General features: G+C 40.7%; 1 protein-coding gene across 3 annotated transcripts in view; it reads left to right on the top strand.

Moving 5' to 3' along the window:
- Positions 1–20485, top strand: part of MYLK (myosin light chain kinase) — a 108021-nt gene that overhangs the window by 46499 nt on the left and 41037 nt on the right. For all 3 annotated transcript variants that reach the window (XM_010150941.1, XM_010150943.1, XM_010150942.1), the window contains 5 exons: positions 666–782; positions 3734–3820; positions 15023–15073; positions 16295–16422; positions 19775–19928. In XM_010150941.1, the coding sequence (XP_010149243.1) occupies positions 666–782; positions 3734–3820; positions 15023–15073; positions 16295–16422; positions 19775–19928 (537 nt within the window). The remainder of the gene's footprint in view (positions 1–665; positions 783–3733; positions 3821–15022; positions 15074–16294; positions 16423–19774; positions 19929–20485) is intronic.

Here is a 20485-nt window from a genome sequence, read left to right as displayed (position 1 = left end):
CCTAATGAAGACAAATCTTGCTATTTGTTTGAACAGGATTTGTTGCATTGACAAATTTGATTGTCACTGATACACTGGATTCTCTGACAGGTGTTTTACAATATCAGACACTGGTTTGCTGAGTAATTAAAGCAAAGAGAAAATGTCTCAGTGTCATTTTTACCCTTGGGCACTACGCTGAAGTTCTGCTTTCAAACGTGAATGATCATGGGAGTGCTAGAGATAAGGCTGAATCCAAATATTGCAGATGGTCACTTGACAGAAGCCCTCTTACTTACACTCCTACACTACTGGTGCTTTGGGGAAAAGACCGTTGGAGTGAGGACTTCTTATCCCTGCTGTAAGACAAAGAACAGCAGCAGAGTCTGCTCTGGGTCTTCTCTACCCTCATCCATTTACCACTTTAGGGCTGAAGGGACAGCTTGGAGTATCCTAGGGAACAGCAGTGAGGTTCAATTTATCTATCAATGTGGGTTTATTTTATTTAGCATAGATAAGGTTTCAATTCTGATGTTGAATTTTAAGAACAAAATGTCTTTTTCTAGCAGTGAAAATCACCTGTAGTAAAGGATTGGATCATTTGATGCATTCTGTTCCTTAATAGCTCTAAGGTTTTTGTGAACTGCAAGTTAACATCCATTTGCTCTCTCCTTCTTTTGCATTAGGGGCCCTGTGTTCACTTACCATTGAGAAGGCCATGCCTGAAGATGGGGGCGAATACAAATGCATAGCTGAGAATGCAGCAGGAAAAGCTGAATGTGCTTGCAAAGTGGTGGTAGAAGGTAAGTACTTTGCTGGATATGGGAAAACCCCCTTCCCCCTTTACTTCCCAATATCAGCCTTTGTGAACCTCATACACAAAAAAGAACTCTGCCCACATCCTCCCTGTACTTTTTGGTCAATATGTAGTTCAATGTCTACCATAAGGAGCATGTGCAGAGAGACAGTACAAAGCCAACGGGCTCTGGCTGCTTTGTGGAATAATCTGTGTTCTCCTGCTGCCCCCTGTATTTCTACAAGGATTTTAGAGCAGTAAATCGAACCCATGAAGACTTGCTTCTGAGCTGTATGCATTCTTCAGGCGCACGTAAGTTTGGTGTGTGAGCCGGGGTACCAGTCTGCCTCACGACTGTGTATGGCACATTTCTCAGCATAGAACTTGTCAATTCTTTGCATCCGATGACATTTGGTCATTTGGATTTTCTAGTGGAAGTGAGTGAAGATAAACAAATTAGCAGCTCAACCACCCTTGTATGCTCTAGTCGTGGAACATGGACAGTTTGCTGACTGAGGTATCCGTTTGTCAGCCTCAGTCACGCTGATGACACTGTACACTTGCCACGTCCTCTTGGCCTTGGGCGAATATTTTGTCATGAGCTTGAGAGCACAGACTTTTAAAAGTGCCGTGGGTTTGAAGTTACTTAGGAGACTTTAAGTAACCAAATATGCTTCTTATCAGCTCACCTGGCGAGCTCATCATTGAATACTGATACTTTCCATTGTAACTAAAACGAGCACAGAACTAAACAAGCCAAGTAACATAGATCTTGGGTACTAAGCCTTCACAACTGTGTTGCAGATGTGGTATTTGGAGCAGGAACTCTAGAAAAGAAAACAGATTTGTTTTCCTAATGTAGCATGACACAGGGTAAGAACATGATCCTGTAAGTCCACCCGTAAGGGTCAGTCTTCATGTAGCTGGCAAAAGAAATTAATTACACTTATAATTACAATTAATGATATTAACTCCTGTAGTGGCACCTTCCATGATAATATTGTCAAAACTTACTCTAGTCTGTCTTAGATATTTGATAAGCTATTGTTTATGTTTCTGTAATTTAAAGTAATACATTTTAGCAGCACTGAAGTTCAAAGAAGACTATCAAGAGGCTTTAAGAAAAATCTAGTACCCTGTAACACTTCAATTACCACAGATGCAGAGGGCTGAAGGATCAAATCATCACGTGCTTAGCACACAGGAGTTCTCCAGGGCTGCCCTAGTGTCTTTTAAATGTTAAAAACACCTGTGTGTTTTTTCCTTTGACTTTGTCTTCTCATCTCCTTCAAGTAGTTGCTTTTCTTCCTGAAGCCCCCCTTAGCATACTTCCCACTTCCAATTTCCTACTGGGCAGTGCATGTTTTGGGAGGCTGAGGGTAGACTTTGGCTTGCAAAGCCTTGATCATGGGAGACTCTCAGCTCATGACATACTCCTGGCATGCTGAGGTGAATGGCGTTATATCAGCTGTCTGGCTCACCCTGGTAGTGGCACCCATGGTGTTAGGAGCTATCTGCTCACGTAACAATGGACATCAGAAAGACCACATTCCTTACCTCGGTACTGGCTGCCTCATCTGTCCTTTCCATCCCCTACTGGCATGCTGCTCAGTATGGCTGAGAAGAGATTTCTGAGGAATGGCACTACGGCAAACTCCATCTACTGAGGAGAGACGCCCTTTGATATCCCATGTCTGTGACTGGGGGAGGGGAGGAGTGTTATTTTTAAATCAGAGTTGTGACCTAAAGCAATTAAAATGACTCCACTCTATTCAGTCTGCTGTCAGCATCCAATACGCTAATTTTTAGACTCAACAAGTAACCGTAAATATCATTATATTCCTTTTGGCTCCTGGACTCACATCAGATTGGAAGAGTATTTTATTTCAGTTGTCAAACTAGCTCAGAGACAAGTCTATAGAGTCTGAACTAAGATCTAGCACAGCCTTCTGCTCCGAATCGTTTGCTAGGAGATCCTGACTTCCCCTGTTAACTTTTTAGAACACTTAGAGACCAACTGTCATACTCTTGCACCTAGAAACAGGTGACAGAATAGGTGGTTCCATAACATTTATCTTTTCTCTGGTAACTAAATTTCAAACTGCTCTCTCATGCACAAATTCTTTGAAAGCTGAATATATTGAAACCTGTAAGTCAACACAGCTATTGCTGAGATCATAATCCAGATTTGTGATCTTTCTTCCCAAGAGAAATGTCAGGATCAAACAATCTTAACACATGGAGCTCATTAGGATTTGCATCATATGACATGCTCGATTTGGGATAAGCTTGCTGAAAAAAGGTGGCACCTTCTGCTTGTATGTGTCTGTCACGCGGGACACAAAGGGAAGACAGCTTGCACTGGCTGCCAGTGGCCGGTGGAGTCTGCGGTGCTGAGCAGTTGCTGGATGTGAGCTCTGCAATCTCGAGAACAATGAAATCCATCAAACTCGAGTCCTGTGGTGTCCCTTTTGCCATTTTTCTTTAGGAATGAATCGATGTGTAATAACATTTTTTTGAAAAATTTAAGCGCACAGAGGAAATGCTGCTTTTCTCAGTATGTTCGTTTGTATAGATCACGTAGACAAGTGAACAGAGAAATGATAAGGCAAGAGATTCTTTTGGCTAAACGATGCTTCACTACACCTTTGTTTCCCTGTTCCATGCGCTGCCTAAAGCAGCTTTGTGCACATTTTGTTCTCTTCAGTTAAAACAGACCGATCTGCTTAGATGGTGCCTCTTGTCGCTTTCACAAGGCTTCTCCCTCTCTGCTCCCTCTTCCTTTTAAAACGTGACATTCTCCAGCAAGTCTGTGCAGAAAACCTCTTAAAAACCAAAAGGACAGCAATTTCCTCTAACTTTGCAGAAAGATCCAAAACAAACTGACATTATTAGGCAGCCTTTTCATTATTGATTTTTTAAATAGGATTTGTGTCTTATTATTTGTTTTGATTGCAGATGCCTCATCCACGAAGACCGCAAAGCCTATTGAGAAGAAGACCAAGAAGCCTAAGACCACACTTCCCCCTGTGCTGCCAACAGAGAGTAAGTGACAGTGATTTTGATTACTTCCTTTTCACTGGAAACAAAAGAGCGCTTTGGGATTCTGTGGTCATTCCCTCCTGTTTGCAGGCGTTGTATCAGAAGCTTGTGCTGTTTCTTTAACCCTTGCACGTAAGCCATGTGAAATGAGTTTTTGCCTCCTGGGGATTAGAAGTCAGCGCTGAAACCGAGAGTTCAGACCTAGCCCACTCTATTCTCAGTTTTCCATAATGGTGCAACAAACTTCTGACACAGATTTATTTTTGGCTCCCTCCCAAAGAGCACAGAAATTCTTGAGTAGTTTGTTTCAAGTCATGTTATGTCCTGTGTAGGCAACACACTGTCTTACCATTTGTAGGCATCTTGACTGAAATGTCTTGGGGCATAATCATTCCTTTTTTCCATGGCATGGGGAGCTGTTTGGTGAATTTTGCATTCCTTGTAAAATGACTAAGAGGAAACTTTAGATCGTAAAGGCAGCATATTAATAATGATGTCAGTTTAGAAATTCCTAATACCACTACTTTTGAAATTGAATGTCCGTGGGATACCAATATCTCTTAAATCAAACAACTGGTCTTTGCAAGTTGTCTGTCTAGGATGTCCACCATCTGGGTTCCTAAAAAAGCTGTAAAGACACAGTTCTAATGGAAACATGAAATATTTTATCCATCTCTCTCTGTCTCTCTCTCTGTCTCTGTCTCTCCAAAAGAAGAGAAATCAGTTTGGTTTTGAACATCAATAGAAAGGAAAATTTTAAAGCCCTTAGCAGCTCCATGGGGTAGTGTTTTGAATAGTGTTTTCTCTGCATACATTTCCCCTGACCCCCCCAGGAGTGTTAGCAATTGCAGCTTCCCAGGAGAAAGTGTGAGCTGGGAACTGAGTCGACATTTGCGGATATCTGACCTGTCTGCTGAAATCGCTGCTTGCCTTGCTGTTGATTTTAGTGGAAATTGGATATAGGTAGCAAAACAGAAGCTATGACCTCTGGCTTCAGAAGTTATTAGAAAAAGAAGGTTGAAATAATGGTGAACGGTTTTCTGAAGGATGTTCCATGGCAGAGTATATCAGTGTTTAAAGTTCTTGAACTTCTTGTAAGCTCTTTCTTCAAAATATCTTTAAAGCATCTTTCCTGTTGCACTGAAAGCATCAAGGTAACCAGAGAGAACATTAGGAAGCTGGGCTTCAGAAGAGCTTTTGGAAAACTTTGGAAAAATGCATATTTAATTTTAAAGGGATTTGGCTGCAGAGATTCCACAGGTGGTTTTTAACATTTCAACCTCAGCCTCTGAGGACTGTGGGTATTTGTCTGCCTGAAATATGTGTTATATTTGTGTGTTTGTCAGGGGCAAAATATACAAAACTGGTCTAGTAGAATTCAGAGTTTTGATTTAAACTGAAATCCCTTTCAGATGTTGAGATTTTAAAGATCCTTACCTGAAAGAGAATGGGCTTAACAAGTCAGATATTTGTGCACGTTTACTGGATTTCTCTTGAAAAGAAGGTTACTAAGGAATGACTGAAGCAAGATGTCCCAGTCTAACAAGGAGACAAATACTTACACTGATCTCTTCTAGTCAACAGTCCTAAAGGCAAGTAGGGTGTAAGGAACAATATTGAGAGCAAAAATTCTTAATAATCCCATGGAATAAATTCTTAATTTTGAATAGTGAATTGAGCTATAACAGTGTATACTGTATGGGGTACAGGAGCTGTATGCCCTGTCATTTTTAGAAATCCTTCTCGGGGGAAAAAAAATCCTAATTTTCCATTTTCTGTAAGAAAGTCAAATGTCATGGTTAGCAGCTATGTCAACCTCTCCTCCCTTCAGATAATCACTTACGGGTGATCCTTGGGTTTTGCCCCAGTAGAAGGAAAGTCATGAAGTTTTAGCTCCTGCCAGCAAAGACCAATGCAATTCTTTTTCGTGAAAGAGCGTGAGCGCTGTCGGTTTGTTCATCTGAGGAATTTGTCTCGCTGGGACCTGAGTCTTTTAACCACTCATTCTGACAGTGTCGTTACTGAAAGCTTGGGTTTTGTAAGCTACAGAAATCCAACAGTAAGGAAAATTTTGGACATTACCTCTTTTGAAATGCAATACATACTAGATTGGTTTAGAATAAGCAGTTATTCTCAGAGAAACATCTATGAAGGCAGTTTTGTACTGTTCGGTGTTTAGCGATGTCTCTGAATGGATGATTGCAGTGTTTCCATGCAGAAAGATTACTCCCATGCTAGCAAATTAGGAAAATTACAACGTATTTCTTTTTGCTTAAAATTAGTGTTCTGTCACCAGGACTTAGTCATAATTCTGACTCTGCAGAATGCAACTCTGTAGTGATAAATAGAATGAAGAGTAGTGTTTCTGAGAATAAAAACCAGGTTCACCTTTGAATCTGAGTGAAATCAATCCTGAGGAAGGACACCTCTGTTTTTAATGTGGAATTGGTTCATTCTTCACTGACTGTACTGACTTAGGCTTTGTCTCTTGTGTCTGTGCAAAGTGGAGGTGAAATGCTACTGGGTTAGAATAATAAAGCGTTATGTTTCTTCTGCGCAGATAGGGAAGAGTAGAAGAGGCAGTGGAAAATTGGATCCTTTCATTATTTATCATACTGCATACTCCATGCTAGGCCAGAACAATCAGTGGATAATATAAGGGTCTTCTAGGTTGACATAACCCTGCAGCAGAAGTACTAAGCTAAAAGTTCTCACCACTTGAACATTTCTTTAGGGAGCTTTGACAGCATCTGCTGTAAAGGGATTTGGGTACCCAGTTTGCATTGAAATTAGCAGTTACTTCAAATCAGGCTTAAAGGGAATTGCTTATTTAAATTATCATGGCCACCTGCAAAATCTTTAATCCCTATTACATAAATATTTTTGGCCCAACACTGTGGAAAAGAATTGAAGTGCTCTTTGAAATTTTTAAGAGCTAATAAGGATTTGATGTTTTATAAACAAATAATCATTTTTTTTTAAAGAATCTATTACTACTCCACGCTTCCTAAGACTTTTGTCCTCGTTAATGTGTATTGTGCTGAGGACCAAACCAGCACTAAATCGTAGCTTGAGCAAGTAGCCCTACATCACACATTCATTTGCAGGCCTAGAACCCGACTTTCTTAGTCATCAGTCTGATGAGGAGTTTGCATGCCACATCCGAAACACGACAGATTTTTAAACTGACATCCCAAAAAATCTACATAAAACATGAGTTTTCCAAAAGGCAGGGTTTTCTCTAAAGGTTTGGGTTTTTGGGTTTTTTTTCAAGATGTACTGGGGGAAAAGACATATTACAACAGGTTGATGCTATTTCTTTAACTTCACCAGGACTGAGCAGAGCAACATAACTACATAACTTTACTATAGTAGGAAGAAACATTATCCCAATTATTGCTACTGATAAAAGCTTTAATACCTCTGAAAATAACCCTCCTAAATAACATTTTTGGATGAAAGTGTTGGAAAGACATTTCCACTGTGTTCTGAAGTGCTGATTTACAGCACTACTGACAGTAAACATTAAGAAATGGCAACTATCACCTGTCATAATCATTGCTATGAAAACCTAACAGGGTATCCTGGATTCCCTCACCTGAGTGATACACTGTTTAAACCCACTTTTCTCATACCCAAAACACATACAGTGAAAGGATGACCAGCGCAGAGTTTGATTGGACAAGTATAAGTTCTTCAGCTCAGTTAAAAACAATGGTCCATCAAGGAAAAGAACTTCCTCCACACACTGTCACTTCAAACAGCCCAAAATACATTATGTAACAGCATTCAGTATCTTGCTGATATAATACTTTTATATCTGCTGCTATATAAAATGGGTTTGGTTTGCTGTCAAACACATTTTTGGTTAAGTAACGAGGTATGCGCTCGCTGACAGTTGTTAATAAAATGCCACCACTGACACTGTCCAGATCAAATCCTCTGGAAGGCTGCACTGCCGTCTTCCCAGGTCTGATTTCTCAAGGTTGTTGGTACTTGAAAGCAAGGCTGAGCAGTGGCATCTCTGATGCAGTGTATCACAAATGTAAATACGTCAGACAAGACTCCTTATCGTTTTATATATTCTTTTCCATAGTGGGTGGGTTTCTAAGCGTTTTAATTTCCATGGAAAAATTGAGTCAGTGGCCAAGTAATTAGCACACAGTCCTGTTATTTACTCTCCAATTAACAATCTTGTCAGAATCCAAGTCTACAAGCACCATTTTATGAAAATGTCATTATAACATTGAACTTGCTGTGTCCAGTTGAGATAAATCTAAATCAGTGTTCACTAAATAAAATGTTCACTATATCAGTGAACACTTCAAGTTTTGTCTTGATTTCCATTCTATCAATATAATATGGAACATGGCATGGATGAATAGAAAACGTTTCAGAATCTCCCGTTCGTATCAGATTGGTTTGTCCTCAGTGTAAGACTTCCCACTTCCTAAGGGAAGAACTCAGTTGCTAAGGAAGTGAATAACCGGGTCAGAGATGTTCTTTTAGTTGCAGAAAATCGAGCACTATGTTGCAGCTGTGATCTGGTGCCTGTGCTGCTGCTGTCCTCTCTGGTCCCTGGGATAGTCTGAGGTGCTTTCAAGGGTCACTGGGGCTAGTCAGACCAGTCCTCTCAGTCCCATTCGTTTCCCAGAGGTCCATGCTGCTCTAATCCTGGCTGTTGCAAGAAGAACCAAGACATCTGCCCAGTGAGTGCAAGTACTTAGTGTGTTGGAACGAGTTACATTGCCAGGGAAGCCTCTGAACAAGCTTTTTCAAGGAAAAAATATGAATCTTTTTTTTCTGACAGAAGCTGAAACTTCCTCTTTCAGTACATGGAAAGAAAATTGCCATGAGCTGTTTTTAAGGCCTAGATATGATTTCTCTGACTACCGAAAGGTGCCAACTTCCTTCCTCAGGAGTGGGGTCCACAGCTGTGGCACACAAGGCCAACCAAACTAGCTGAAGGAAAAAGGCAATGCAAGGCTTAACTTGAAAATAAAATTCAGTTACTGTACGTATAAAGCAAGCTCTGGAGAAGCACTAATTGGTTGTGTAAATCACTTCTCCTTGATGCTCAGTCCAGCACTGTTTAGCTAATGCCAGGTATGCATGTTGAATCTCCGCCAGGTTGCTTTACAGCTCACACCATACCGACGTTTTCTGAGTTAATGTTGGCGCAGAACGGTATTTTCCATGTGTTTTTCATACAGTCCATCTTACATAGCTGTGTGTTGAAGAATACCGACAGAAATGTTTATTGACTGTCTCATGCAGAGAAAAATGAGTGCAGTGTTTGTAACGTGGCCTGAACCGAAGAGGTGCCATGTGCCATTAATTCCCACTTCAGTCATGGGCTGCAAGTTGCAGATCTGAGGCACGTAATAGGAGCGTTGACCAAAGTATCTTCTCTGTAAAACAGGCTTAATTAACGTGGAAAAGCACCTTGCTTTGCCTGCTGGAATAATTTGGAGCTCCGGAATGTCCAAATGACCTGACAGTGTTTTCCTACCTAATAGTCTGGGTAGCAGGCCAGTAACCTAGTTTAGATTGCTGTTCCTACACCCTTGGGCACAGCATTCTACCATCTATTCATAGCTGTTCTCACAGGACAGGAGAAATACGAAAATTAAATCTATATTTAAGAAATTAATATTGTTGTCTTGCTCCCACCAGAGCTTTTAGCGGAATTCACGTGGCCTGCGTTGTTTGTAGGCGCTGTTTGACACTGGATCTCTTCTGCACTGCTCAGATTTGCTTTGAGTGCAGAAATTGCTCAAGCACTGTGCTACGAAACTGCTATGGAATACTTTCTTCCTCCAGCCAAGCTGTTTTAAAGTTAGTTTCAGTGCACTGTGTTGCATTATTGGAGCTCCCTGTGTGCTAGTATATGCTAGCTCTCTCTTGACTGGAATGCAAGAGTATTTCCTGGATTTTTATTTTTGTTTTGAGAAGGAGGAGGCTGCATTTTTTTCAATTACAGGACAATCTCTGCATGATTTAGAAACTAAATACGGGATGTTGCAACATTTTAACAGTTGTTTTTAATGAAAAAAAATAAAAGCTATTAAAAACTGTTCTGAAATGCAAACTCTAATAACTGAATTGTATGGCATTTGGTTTTCTAATTCCTGCTTGTCATCAAATTTAAATCAGAGTTGCTTTCTATTTTATGGTAGTTAGATAATAAGCAGTTATTTGGAAACAGTAGGAGGAATTTAGTCTTTGAGAAGCAGTGAAGCAGAGCTGTTTAAGCTTTCAGACCTTGAAGAAGTGTTCAGGGTGCTGGTGCATTGTCACTGTCATTTTTTTGTGTAGCAATTAGCAAAGGTTCATGAATGTATGAATAAATTGGTAAGTAATGACGTGTGGTCTTTTTCTACTGTAATTGTAGCCACCATCTTTCTCCTATTTCACCTTGTCTGTGCAAAGTAATACCTGTAATAAGTTTTTTGTACCCTCAAGGAAGTCTGTGACAGAAGCAAGGGTAGAAATGGGTAATTCACAGCCTTGACCACCAGGCCAAGTGTGTGACTGTTTCTGTCCTTGTAGGTCTCAGTCACTCCATCCTTCCTCGCACAGCAGTGAGTAGTGAAGCTATACAGTCACCTCTGATGCAGACCTTGATATCTATCCCCAGAAGGGTCTGAAGGAGTGATTCATTTACATTCACGTGGGGGAAAGAGAGACTGCGTAATGTCGCATCCCACAGGTCTGAAGCACTCAAGTGAGATGGGGAAGAAGGAGCAGAGACATGAACCCAGGTTTTCCATCTTCTGTATGAATACTCTTGTTAATCTGACACATTACAGACATGACTTCTTTTCTGAGTTTCTCTTAAAGGAAACTCTGAAAAAAACAATTTTGTTCCTCGCAGAAGATGAAGCGTGAAAAGTTTTGCATGAGGGGAAAATGGTTTCCTATGTCTATGGTTGTAGAGTATGTCATTAGCCCTTCTCTCCTCAGCTAAAAAAAGGGTATTCCGCAGCAGACAGGAGCAGGGAAGTGACTTGCTCCTTATGTCAGTGGAGTTAGGGATTTACTGTACTTGTTTACCAGGCGCTGAAATTCACCCCTATAGAGGAATTCACGTGATATTAGGCATGTCCCTCAAGGAAGACAGTAGGAATTATGGACTGGTTGGAAATGCTGTCTTGAGTACTGATTTTTTTTCCGACTGTATGTTTTAGTTCATGGTTTATGAAAGCAAGTTGTGCAAAGAGCCGTTTCAGAGGAAGGCTATGCCTATTTTTAGTAAAATTCCAAAAAAGGGAAACAAAAAAGAAAGACGGAGACTTCTGAATGTATCTGCTCTCACAAATGCAACATCGGGGCAAAGAACTGCACAACCAAATGTCCCAAGCTATCAGGCTGTATGGGATCTTTCCCTTTTTTAGTGTGTGTGTGTGTGTGTGTGTGTGTCCCAGGCACAAGCTCTCTAAGAAGCAAACCTGCCTATAAATTTCTGTACGTACCAGCCTTGTGGTGTTTATAGTAAGTTGTTTCTAGAAGGCAGATTCATTTAAGGAGGGAATATTATGTCCTTTTTCTTCCAGGGTGGTTTTCAGCTTCAGCCTGTTTCAATGTAAATATCAAAAGAGACAAACCATCTTTTTTTGAAAAATCGGGTGAGGCAAACTTGAACTAACATTTCCAAGAGGTGCAAATCTTTTAACGAAAACACTTACTTGACCTTGCCAACTTTGGGTACTCTTAGCCGATTTTTTTTTTTGCGCTGTCTCCAGCAGGTTTTGAAAAAAAAGTTGCGCTTCAGAAAGTCACGTGAGGTGGGCTGGTACTCCTAAGGAAGATCTAAGAACAGTGGAGCGTACGCTCTTAGCCAGAGCAGTCAGCTTCACAGACCCAGAGACACATCCTTGTACTTCTTCCCCTTCCACACTGCCCCTGCCGCTCATTTCTGCTCAGGGCTATTTGTGGCTGCAAACCAGGATATTCAGCCAGACCTTCCAGCAACCCTTTGCAATCTGCACGGTTTGATGAAGTCCAGTGACAGTCGGTATATCGTCCGTTAAGTGAATGTAATGTGCTTCTGGGTAAAAGCTAAAAATTGAACACAGATTTTGTATTTGCATATAATAAGCAGCACCCTAGCCGAGTGAGGTGACGGGTTCATATTCTTTGCTTTGCTGCTGTGGAAATCTTCATTCTGGTGGAGCCTTTTAAACTGTCTTAAGCATAGTCCTTAGTTATTCCAGGGCTAGGAGAGACACCAAGCATTTATTCCACTTCAATATTCCATATGAAATGTACTTGGTAGTTCATTATACATCCTGGCCTGTATGGAAACATTGTTCTTTAACAGCGATGAATTGAATGTCACCGACTGTAGTTGTGAATGAACAAATTATGTTATTGGGGTCCCTTCCATGATGAACTGAAATGGCTGATAGTAGGCAGAGAAAACTGGGAGGGGTATCGGAGTATACAGGTATCCATTCTGTGCTTGTACTGTGCAGGGGCAGGGAATGACACTGTCAGCCAGGGGGCAGAAAAAATACCAAACATCTCGAGATATGAAGAGAACACAGCATGAACATTTGGAGAGTGTGATGACTCCACCAGCTCCTTGCTTGTTAACTAAGGTACTGCAGCAAAGATGCAGCGTAGGCCAAGGGGTGAGGGCTGAGTGAAAATCATGCTGGGTTAAGGAATTTGCTTTTCCTCCTATTTGTCTGCAGTGACATTTCTGAAAAATAGCAATACTCTCTTCCACCCAAGATAGCACTTGACAAATGGTGCTTTTTCTTCATCGTTGGTGCTCTTTGTTCCTGTCAGGCTTAGCGGAGCATGGAAGTAAACAAATCCATGTCATTGCTTTAGCTTGCATTAAAAGCCATTATAGTTCTGAGGAGATACCCAACAGCTATTTCATTCTCAGTTTAGAGAAGAGCAGAGACTCTGGTGTCAAATACAGCACACACCCCCACAAAAATATGTACGTGTTCTAAAGTCATATCACTCAGAGAGTCTCGTGGGATTAGGCATCTAATGAATAACTAATGGATTACTTCCATTAATAGGGATGTTGAACAGCAGATGATGGGCCAGGCTCTACAGCCCTTGCAGTTGGCACCTGATCATACAGGTGGTTTCATCCATGTAACTGTGACTGTAGCCTGTAATACAGGAGAGCTTCAGCTCAGGGAACGACCATACAATGCCAAAGAGGAAAACTGCTTTGAAAACACCACTTGTTGCCTTTGCTCATACAGCTTGGGCAGGAAAGAGGAGCTGGAAGTCTATTTGCTGTCACTTCCTGCAGCAGCCAGGGTGCAAGTCAGTCTGTTGGTGGCCTGCAAAGTAATGGGTACCTTTCGTGATCAGTAGTGCTCTTTGAAGGTCTCCAATTAAACAGGGTTAAGCCCACATGGAAGACATGGCAGGAGAGATATCTAGCTCATGCGCTGCTGGTCCTCTTATACCAGGATAAACACCTCACAAGTGCTAATTAAACTTTTATTAGTTCTGATAAGCTGATAGTCATCGAAGAAAGGCTTTTCTGGTACATATCCAACTATTCTTTTTTGACACAGCTGTAAGTACTGCAAGAATATTCCATTTCTCCAGTATTGTGTTTCTGTTTCCTTCAAAATCAAAAAAGACAGGGCATATAAAAGCTAAGCATATGTTGAGAGAAGATTACTATGAAAGGGAAGTTTACAAAAAGACGGTGGCAACAACTTCTATGTTTAGTGCATACTGACATATTCCCCAGCATGTACTGTAGAACCACTGGTGTTAACAGCTAAGCCATTACATATTCGTTGAAGCACTTTAACACATAGAGCACATCAGTGGCTATCTCCAGTGACCAAAACTTAAAGTCAATCTCCACATCTGTCTCTTGCTCGAGCTATAACATCAGACTCCCAGGGTGGGTTCACAACCCATGTTCACGGGGTGATGCGTTCCCTGGCTATCATGCACAGCTTATCGTTTACTGTTGCAAAGAGGGTTAAAATAAAAGAGTTTTTATCCTTTGGTGGAAATTTTTTTTTTTTTTTTTTGCTGCTCCATGTTTTGCTGCTTTGAAATAACTTGAGTAAACAATGAACCAAAAAATTCAAACCTTTTGAGACTGTTATGGCTATTGCTAGGCACCTGTGTAGGTGCTGCCAGATGCTGAAAGCACTCAGCAGATGCTGCCTCCGTTGCAGCCAATAACATCTTAAAGGCCAGACTGCTTCGATCAAGCTGCCTGCTTGAGCGTACGGAAATAAGGAATGTCCTTCCACAGCAGAGGCCATCCTCTGACAAGGATGCTTAGGTTAGCAGATAAAAAGAGTGTGCTCTAAAAGGAATGAACCCCTCCGCTTCTGGAATTCAGTTGTTTGAAGGCATCCAGGCTGTTACATTTAATGGCCACCACTAGACCTAACTCCTATGAATTTGTCCTTTTGAACCTGTTCATGATTTTGTCTTGCAAAACTTTACTTCCCTGTGAACCTAGCTTACGCATGCTGTATTTAAATATACTTCTTTTGGGTTTTTTTATGCCTGCTGCCTGGTAATAGAGTTGGGTGGCCCCTAGTTCCTGTTTTGTGAGAAATAGTTAATAGTCATTTTCTGCCTATCTGTCTTCTTTCTACCTGTCATTCACAACTTGGGGAACATTGTCTTCCCAATATTTATTTGCCCAGGTTTCAGTTTCTGTTCTCATCCTTTCTTTTATGAATATAGCAAAAAGGTGTCTCTGCCTGGAGAAAAGGATGAGACAGAAGGGTGATCCTAGTATTTACTGGCTGTGTACTGTTCCTTTGCTAGCTACTGAGCGGTGTAAGAAGTAATATGTGATGTTAACTACCCTGGTTTGAACTGGCCTTATTCAGCACTGATGATGCTGGAAATTTGAGCAGAAATTGAGTATGAGATGGATCTTGGCCCGGTGTTTTCACCCCAGTTGAGCTGCTGTAAGGAATGGAGTATGACAGAGTATGGGAGATGTGTAGCAGATTGCTTTGATTCTTTTGAAAGTTCCTACTTCAACTGGGAATATTCTGAGGATCATTCAGGATAATAAGAGTGTTTTTAAAAAGTATTTTTAATTCTTGAGTTCATTACGCTGAAATTAGATATTAGGTTTTCAGCTGCGCACAAAGCATCACTCTGGATGAAAGATGCGCAGTTAAGCTGATGCCTTCCAAAGCTCACCTTTGAATTGGCTTCTTTGTTTTTCTTAACTAGGTGAAGCAACAGTGAAGAAGAAACCAGCTCCAAAGACTCCTCCAAAAGCAGGTAATTTGCTGCATGTGTCATCCTATAGGAATAAATAATAAACCAATTCAGCTTTACAGAACAGGCATCGCATTTCGAAGTACAGCTGTTTGCCTACTAAATTCACTTGCAGATGTGATTAAATGGTGAGTATGAAGTTCGATGAGGAGTAAACTGGAATGCAAAGTCCATTTTTCAAACTTGTTCATTAGGTTACGTTGCACTAAGGCTTAAATTATGAGCATGCAAAAACGTTGCTGTTTTTTTTTTCGTCAGCAGTAGTAACAACACACCTGAGCCTCCAGAGAGAGAGATTTTCTGTGTGTCACAGAATGCCACCTCTGCAGGAGTAGCTACCTCAGAGAAGTTGATAGACTCTACATTTCCTCACAGTTGGCATTATGGTAACCTGCTCACGTGTTTGCACTAAGCTATCTGTACTTAAAGCTGCCCACAATTTTCCTTTATAGGAACCTGTTTACAGTGTCTTAAAGTTGGTCAGGCTTTTAAACTGTTCAAGCTCTTTCCTTTGCTGGACGTGTGCCTCAGCGTCATTTCCTTCAGATGTTTCCAAACCAAAAATACTTCCCAAAGAACAAGTTTAGGGGAGAGAAAACCACTTTGTTATGTTGAAAAGAAAAAGAAAGTACGAACAGGACTGCAAGATTTAAAACCAGCACTGTAATACACAAACAAAAGGATGTGCCATTGCTCATGGAGAAAAACCTTAATTCCCTTTCTTGTCTCTCTAATATGTGTCCCACGTGATGTTTGCCTGGCTACTGAAGCCAGAATCTTCATAGGCAGGTGTCCAGTCTTAAATTTCCTGAGTGCTGTCATTGACGTTAGGGAGCAGGTTTGCAGATGCAAATTGCTGTGAAGGTAGCTGGGGCCATTCTTCAAAAATACAAAGCGCAGCAGAAAAAAGAAGTTTTCCTGAAAAACCCAGCACACTGCTTCATAAGCTGTATATTTGGAATTGGTGGTGGTTCTTCAGGCTTTGACCTTTGGATTCCTATATCCTTGGTCTTGCATGAGCACAATTCTGACAAGTAGGTGGTTATTGCTTCACTACAGTAGAATTAACAGTATCCACAGAATTGTTTCACTGCAGGTGACTGATAACTGCCAATTAGTATTTCAAATGCTGCTCTGAAATTGTTGAGCTGAGAGATGTGTTTTGAATTTAAAAAAAAAACCAGAAGGTATATTCACCTAAAGAGAGATTTTTTTCTTTATCAGTGACTCCTCCTCAGATTACTCAGTTCCCAGAAGACAGAAAAGTCCGTGCGGGTGAATCAGTGGAATTGTTTGCCAAGGTGGTAGGAACAGCACCCATAACTTGCACCTGGATGAAATTCCGCAAGCAGGTAAATTGTTTTCTGGTCTGTTTTAACAATGATTGAAAAAAATAGAGCTGGAAAGGAACTCCAACGACCCATCTTGTCCATCTCCCTTCCCCAGGAACTGTCCGTGTCATTCCTGATGGTTTTTCACCTCTTCTGAAAACACTCCAATGGTGAAGATTTCACATCCTCCATTAGCAACCTATTGCAGTGCTTAAATATCCATAGTGTTAGAAATTTTTTCCTAATGCCAAGCCCAAATCTTTCTTGCTACAGTTTAAACCTGTTGCTGCCTGCTCCCTCCTATTACAAATGACACTTACTTTGAGAAAAGCCTTAGACCGTATAACTGAAGGATACCTGATGCAAAAGATACTGGTATCTGTCACAAGAAACAGTGCTCTCCTTCAAAAATAACCTCCTCTTCATTGATGCTTGCTCTAAAGTTATGTCGGGGGGCAAAATTCCATATAAATTTTTAGTGAAATTTATTTTCAATAAAATGCCTCAACACAGATGTCACCGTGTAAGACACAACAGCAGTTACACTGCCATGAGCGCCCTCAACCCTGCGCTTAAAGCTCCCTCGACTTGAAATCATTTCCTTGAACTGTATCACATGTGTCCTTACAGGCAGTTTCTGAAGAGAATTGCTTTAGCAAATAATAAAAACGCTTTAAATCAAATAACCCAATATGCACGTATGAACTGGAAGACAAAGTGGCGTGTTAGGATGCAGTAACTATAAATATGTACTGAGGCTGCTACTCTCCTTATTTCCTTCTGAACTTGTTATGCACTCTCTAGGACATAAGTAAAAACATCTCCTCCTCCAAGGAAGTTTAGACTCTAAATCCAGATGTGTCAGCATTTAATTGAAAGAATTCAAAGCTGTTTGCTAGTGCAAAGGGTATTCCAGACTCCATCTTTCCTAACCCCAAATAGCCTCTTATTTAGGTGAAAGGGCATTTTTTTCCTGAACTCCTCTATTTTCTCAAAATCCTTTAGTTTCAAGACTGGAGTTAAAAAGTGGCCTACTCATTTCTACAGAAATAGGCCTCAGAAACTCCAGTGACATTCACTATCTTGTTTTGCTGAGCTCTGTCTTAACAAGTGTATGGAAAGTGCCCTCAAAAGTGAGTTTCTGATTTGTGCAGAATTCTGAGTTCTTCACTGAAAACAACAGTCCTATTTACATGGATTTCAAGACCATTTTTCTATAATCTATAATAGATAACAGCAGCTCACGATACCCATGTCAGATTCATCATCTCTTATTCTACGGTTTTTTCCTTTGTAAGATGGTATTTTTACCATGTTTACACTTTCTTCTTTAGTTAATAACTCTGAGACAATCTAAAAGTGTGCAGAATTGCACGTTAAGATGACATGATTTTTTTAATGGGTCATTATGGCAGGTGCATGGTGTAGAAAAGCAAAAAAAACCCTCAGGAGGGTTAATAAGCACTTCAGGAGGACGATTGAGGGCAGCAGTTATTATTTATTCAATTAAATGGGGAGTCACGTACTATGTACTGGGTTGCACCATTATTTTGCTTTCTTTTTCCCTTATACTTCACCACACGTTACTTTATTCTCAGATTTCTTACTCTTTTATTAATGTGGTTGATTTTAACTCTTCTTTTCCCAGTCCTAAAAGTGAAAATCACCCATGTCCTTGCAGTATTCCTGAGGGTTATGTGTGGTAGTTACTTGCGCAGAGCCAGTGAGTTGGGATTTGTGATTTCAGTCCTGCCAGTGTGTGCTGCAGTGTGCAGGAGGAACTTGTTCTCTCCACGTTCCTTCCTTGCATTCCCTCAGGTTCAAGAGAGCCGCAGTGGCACCTCACAGCTATATTCTGGGCAATTATCTTCTGCCTGTAGAAAGGGAACATCACAAAGCTGTGACCCGTATCGGGGAGGGATGCTGGAACTGTTCCCAGCTACAACACTGGGAGAGCCTTTGAAAGCCCCTTCTATGTTAGTTTTTTACAAAGTCCATCATTTAACATGGCCAGTTGTTGGAGCTTCTTCACTGCGACCAGTGACTCTCTTTTGGGAACACAGGGATCCAGCTTCCTGTTGCCCACAAGCACTGCAAGCCTCTGAGCATCCCTTTAGGGCTTTCTCTGCATAATGCAGATCTAGCTCTACAATACCAGTTTTTTAATTAATACCACCCTTTGCCTAATTCTATTGAAGTAAAACGTACAAGCCAGTGCTGAATCTCAGAAGAACAAAGTACGGGGTGGTGGGAACCACTTTCATTATAATTTAAACTGTATGACTACATAATCCCATAAACTAAGTTTCTGTTTCAATTACTGTAGCAGCATCTTTCTGAGGTTACTTCTGGGCACGTAGCAGTGCCTGTGTTCTATCTCAGCCGAGGAGAAGGCAGGGAAAGGCTAGCTCTTAGCTTGTAGTTTCTTATTCTCTGAATATGAGACGAGATAAGGCAAACTAAATAGCCTTCATTTTTTAATGAAATTCTGAGAATAAGTTGGAAGAGCCACTTATCTGAGAAGGAAGTGGTGGGAGGAAGAAGGGCATTGACATTATGTTGTCTGTTTCCTAAGAACAGAGTGTACAGCTTCTATAATTGCAGTGCAGCATGATGAGGATTTTAAATAATCTGTCATGTCTCAAGCTAATACTGATTAAAATCTAAGTCTCCTTGGCCATTTATGCTATGATAGCTTTGTTTCAATTAAAAACTAGTTCATAATATGCCTGTGGTATTCAGCTGAGATGTTGATTTTGCTGCTCCAGAAGATAGAAATGCTTTAGGAAGACTAAATCTGTTCTTTGTATGTCTCCCTGCACAGCTGTAGCGTTACATCTCCATTTCAGGCAACATCATCTTCAGTTGTTCAAACCCAAGAAACTGTTACCCTGATTTATGTGGAAGTACAGCATAAGGCTGGTTGAGACAACAGGATAAAAATCACAGCTATGGATTATTCGCACACTGCGCCTCTGCACGGGAATGGCAAATGAATTAGGGTGTTTAGGGCTAAACCTTTGCTTCACTGTGGTCTCTGTGAGATATGCGAGACCAAACTTTGTTCTTTTGCCAGTTGCACAGTTTGCCCTTTCAGCCTGCCAAAGGAATTGGAAGGTGAAACTCCTGTTCCTTAGTGGAGTCCTGCCAGCACCAGTGCTCCCTGTTGCCTTTGCAGGACTAGAACCATTATGGTGTTCCACTTAATTTCTAGATGTTTTGTGTCGATTACACCCCTTACCAGCTGCACATACTCACTGCTGTGGCAGTTATCTGCAGGCAGCACTCAATATGATAACCCTGATTTGTAATTTGAGCTCTTTCATGTATGAAGAGATTTATCCCATAAATTTTTTTCTTTTGAATTTGGCAGATTGAAGAAAATGATTATATTAAAATTGAGAATGCTGAAAACAGCAGCAAGCTCACAATATCGTCAACAAAGCAGGAACACTGTGGATGTTACACCCTCGTCGTAGAGAACAAACTCGGCAGCAGGCAAGCACAAGTCAACCTTACAGTTGTTGGTAAGTCCATAAAAACGTTTTATACGCTCGTTCTTCAGACACCACTCTACGTGTGCTTTATATGTGATGATATGCAAAAAAATAAATAATCAGATAAAAAGATAGAAATGAAGAACCAGTACTTTAAAAAGTACGTGAAACTCCTGTGACATTGTAATATGACATTGTAATACGGACTATAGGCATGTTCAGTCAGGCTATACTGTGGTTTATTTTTCAGAATTACTCATTAAAGAGGGAGGTAAAAAACAGCTGAGACTTCAGAAAAAAAACCAAGAAAAAAAACTAGCTCATGTCTCCATTTTTGGCTAGATACCACTTCTTTTCAATGTTTGCAGCACCCAAATGTTTGGTAGACTTCAAATTTTAAAACTTAGTTCAGAAAGGACTGAGGTGGTTTCTGTTAGACTGTAAATCTGAAAACATCCTGTTGCCTATGGGATTCCTCTTAATTGAAATTCCTACTGTTGTCAACTGTTTTAGAGTGACAGAAAGTGGTAAACAAAGGCAGTCTGTTTTGAATGTGAAGCTCTTCATATATGGGCTTTTCACACGTG

Source organism: Eurypyga helias, unplaced genomic scaffold, assembly GCF_000690775.1.
Source record: "Eurypyga helias isolate BGI_N326 unplaced genomic scaffold, ASM69077v1 scaffold864, whole genome shotgun sequence".
NCBI classification, from domain to species: domain Eukaryota; kingdom Metazoa; phylum Chordata; class Aves; order Eurypygiformes; family Eurypygidae; genus Eurypyga; species Eurypyga helias.
This window is presented reverse-complemented; position numbering and strand designations above follow the sequence as displayed.